Source organism: Seriola lalandi, unplaced genomic scaffold (genome assembly GCF_002814215.2).
Source record: "Seriola lalandi dorsalis isolate HSWRI2012SDOR001 ecotype SW California unplaced genomic scaffold, Sedor1 jcf7180002052044, whole genome shotgun sequence".
NCBI classification, from domain to species: domain Eukaryota; kingdom Metazoa; phylum Chordata; class Actinopteri; order Carangiformes; family Carangidae; genus Seriola; species Seriola lalandi.
Genome location: NW_019522597.1, coordinates 28,308 through 31,784, shown reverse-complemented (window position 1 = coordinate 31,784; position 3,477 = coordinate 28,308). Strand labels below are relative to the sequence as shown.

General features: G+C 44.3%; 1 protein-coding gene across 1 annotated transcript in view; it reads right to left on the bottom strand.

Annotated features, from left to right (window-relative positions):
* Positions 1–8: 8 nt before the first annotated feature.
* Positions 9–3,477, bottom strand: part of nmnat2 (nicotinamide nucleotide adenylyltransferase 2) — a 10,181-nt gene continuing 6,712 nt past the window's right edge. The window contains 5 exon segments of the mRNA XM_023399547.1: positions 9–145; positions 492–559; positions 711–812; positions 2,478–2,554; positions 2,711–2,806. Of these exon segments, the coding sequence (XP_023255315.1) occupies positions 43–145; positions 492–559; positions 711–812; positions 2,478–2,554; positions 2,711–2,806 (446 nt within the window). The 3' untranslated portion in view covers positions 9–42.

Below are 3,477 nucleotides of genomic sequence, written 5' to 3'. Positions count from 1 at the left end.
CCCCCCACTCCCCCTGTTTTCATGCGGTTCAGCTTCTGGTCTCTATCCTGAGGCGTTGATGTACAGCTGACTCTGCAGGATGTAGTCGATGACGGGCTGACTCAGGTAGTCCACCACGTGACCGTCCCCGTGCTGCAGGGCCAGTCTGGGGGGGGGGGACATTTATGTAAATACAAAATATATATGTACTGTATATATCACTGTGTGAAGACAATGATAGGAACTAGGGGATAAATAAAGTATCTCTCGTGTGATCTGCCCTCTGTCTCGTTGTGAGGTCACTGAGTGTCCAGCCATGTTGCAGTGGGCTAACAGTGAGCTAAGCTAACAGTGAGCTAAGCTAACAGTGAGCTAAGCTAACAGTGAGCTAAGCTAGGCTAAACACTTCCTGGACATGAACCTTTGTGCGCTGAATCACAGTGATGGGAACGACATGAATAAAAATGATATTATCAGGTGAGTGTTGAGTCTGTGTCAGTAACAAGGTTCACCTGCTCTTGGTGGAGCTGACGATGGCCAGCGGGTGATTCATCACGTCTTTGACCACGACGATGTTGTCCTGAAACAGCAACACACACACATACACACACACACACACACACAAACACACACACACACACACACACACACACACACACACACACACACAGGTCAGACGGCGTACAGGTCGTGTGTCTCTCACACAGGGTTGAGTGTGACTCGGCTCTGACCTTGTACTTGCGGAGGATGGAGGAGTGGTTCATGATCCTCTCTGTGTCGGCGCCGTCACGAGGAACCACCACGATCCCGAAGTCGCCCACGATCACCTCCATCTGAAAGCAGAGCAGCAGCAGCTTCAGTCCACGCTCTGCCAGCAGCTGGACAAGGACTGACGGCCACTTCACAGCAGTTTGTGACTAAATATAAAAGTTTCACTCAAATAACACAGTCACATCGAAGCTGAATTTATAAAGAGTTTATCAGCCGTAATTAACAGACTAATTAATGGATAATCAATCATTTACTGGTGTTACGAGACTTTAATGAGTCTGGGTTGCCAGGTTGTGTCAGATCCTCCAACCCAGAAATCTTTCTCATTAAAGTCTGAGAACTGATGGAAGCATCAGTTCATGAGTGACTGAACTGGACTGGACTTGGACTCAAACACTTTTTTTAAGTGTGGCTCATCAGACAGCGGCAGTCTCTCATCAGGTGAGCGCAGGTGTGACACCAGGTAAATGTCTTCACGGTGAAACACCGGATCTTCCATGTTCAGCTCTGCATCTCAGGAGGGTTTGCTGACAGCAGTCCTCCCCAGCCAATCACAGAGTCTGGTTTCCTGAGTGATGACTCTTAACGTCACACACGTCGTGAGCAGCAGGCGGCGCTGCTGATTCAGTCTGAATCTGCTGGAGCGACACGAGTCTGAGCGTGAGGGCGACGCCTCAGCTTGTTCACTCACAGCAGGAACTCTGGAGTTAGGAAAGTCTACAGTGACTGGTGGGAACATTCACTTCTTCCATCAGAGAGAGAAAGTTTCAAACATCCCAAACGTTGATTTTGACCCTGACCGTTAGCATTCACTTGTTAGCGCGGTAGCTAAGAACATTTATTCTTCTAGACTCCAGTCTGCAGGAAAATACTGAACCTTTTACTGCACATTATAATCACTCTAGTTACTTTGCAGATTTAGATGAGAAATATAATCAATAAATTGATTATAATGTCACATTATTAAACAGTGGCGTCAGAAAGGATTCAGACCTCCTCACTTTCTGCTCAGCGTTACCATGGAGATTTAATGACACTCAGTTATTGAGGCCGACCTTTATATTATTGCTGATAATATGATAATGTAGTGTATGACATATGTGTCCTCGTATAAAGAGTGATGTTTCCATATATGTCACCTATAAGGAGAGCTCTTCATATATCCAGAGGATGTATATGTGTATAACATATGAAATACCCACGGCAACATGTGACCATATATGTTAACAATATATATTTAATTAATAAATTAAAGTTTAATAAAGCAAATGTTTATATATATTTTCTAATTCTAAACATAGTGTCTATCTTTTATATTGACATATATAATATCAACATATACTGACAGGCTTTGGGATGGATATATATTTATGTAACAGACTGTATGTCTACAATATAAGCATACATACATAAACATACATGTTTGTATGGGCTGGACATATATGTCAATATATGAAGTGGTTCCAGTGTCTAATTGGTTTCATATATAATTTTTACATATATGTTTTTACTTTACATGTACGTATATTTCATACATGTACATATATTTATCCCTGTGGTAAAACTACTTTAACTTCAGTAACAGATGTTTCCTCCACTAACGGTGAGAAAGCGATTTCTTTTTCTTTGTAAACAACATCGAAATGACCTGTCGATCATTACGACGAGGTAAGAGCTGAGGGGGCGGGGCTATAGGGTGGGTGGGGGCGGGGCTACAGTGTGCTTACATCACTGTCCTTCCACAGGCCAGGGATGCAGAAGGACTCCAGGAGATCACTGCCACACAGGAGCAAGATGCGTAACTCTACAGACGACAAACAGGCAGGAGGAAAGAGACACGTCCTCAGTAAACAACATGTTTACTGGATACAAACAAACAAACAAACCAGAAGGAGTTCAGACACAGCAGGAAGGAAACCAGAGGACACAACACTGAGTCCGTCCAGGACCTGATACTCACCGATCTCCTCGTACCTCATGGCGGTGCCCAGGTTAGCATTTTCATCTGACGGATCAAACACAGCACACGTCATTCAGATATGATCAGGTACGGAGGCTGAAGTGTGCCACAGATATTATATACTTTTATAATGTTGAATTATAATCAGTTAATCAATAATTTAACCCTCGACCAATGACAGTCTCAGAGAAACAGATTCAGGGTTTCATACGTCACAAACTCAAGGAACCAATCCTGTCAGCTGGTGGGGACGGGGGGCGGGGCTAAATACACCTGAGAGAGAGTTAGCATTAGCACAACCGCTAACGCTGTGTCAGCTACTGCCAGTTACAAGCTAACAAACAACATAAATAAATAAAAGATGCTAACTATGCTAACGGTTCTGATCCGTCTGCTAGTCTCTGGTTCTGGTCTCAGACTCGTCCTCTGAGTCTGGGTCTGACTGAGTCTCTCTGATGTTTCCTCCTCTCACCATCTTGATGCTCTCTGCTCTTTCACCTGTCCACCTGGAGCCAGCAGGTGGTGGGCGGGGCTAAAGGCCTGATCCAACCAGGAAGTGAGAGGAGATGAGTTTAATGTGTGAAAACATGTTGAAATATATTATTGATTCTGTATTGGCCGGAGCCAGTCACAGCTCCTGTTGCTGCTCTGTGGTTTGGACTTTTAATTGTATTTCTGTGTGGCAGACGCCGACTCGTCTGTCAGTTAAGTATCAGTGTTAAAGTGTGAGAGGGAATGTGACACACTCCAGGCTCCAGATAAACAAG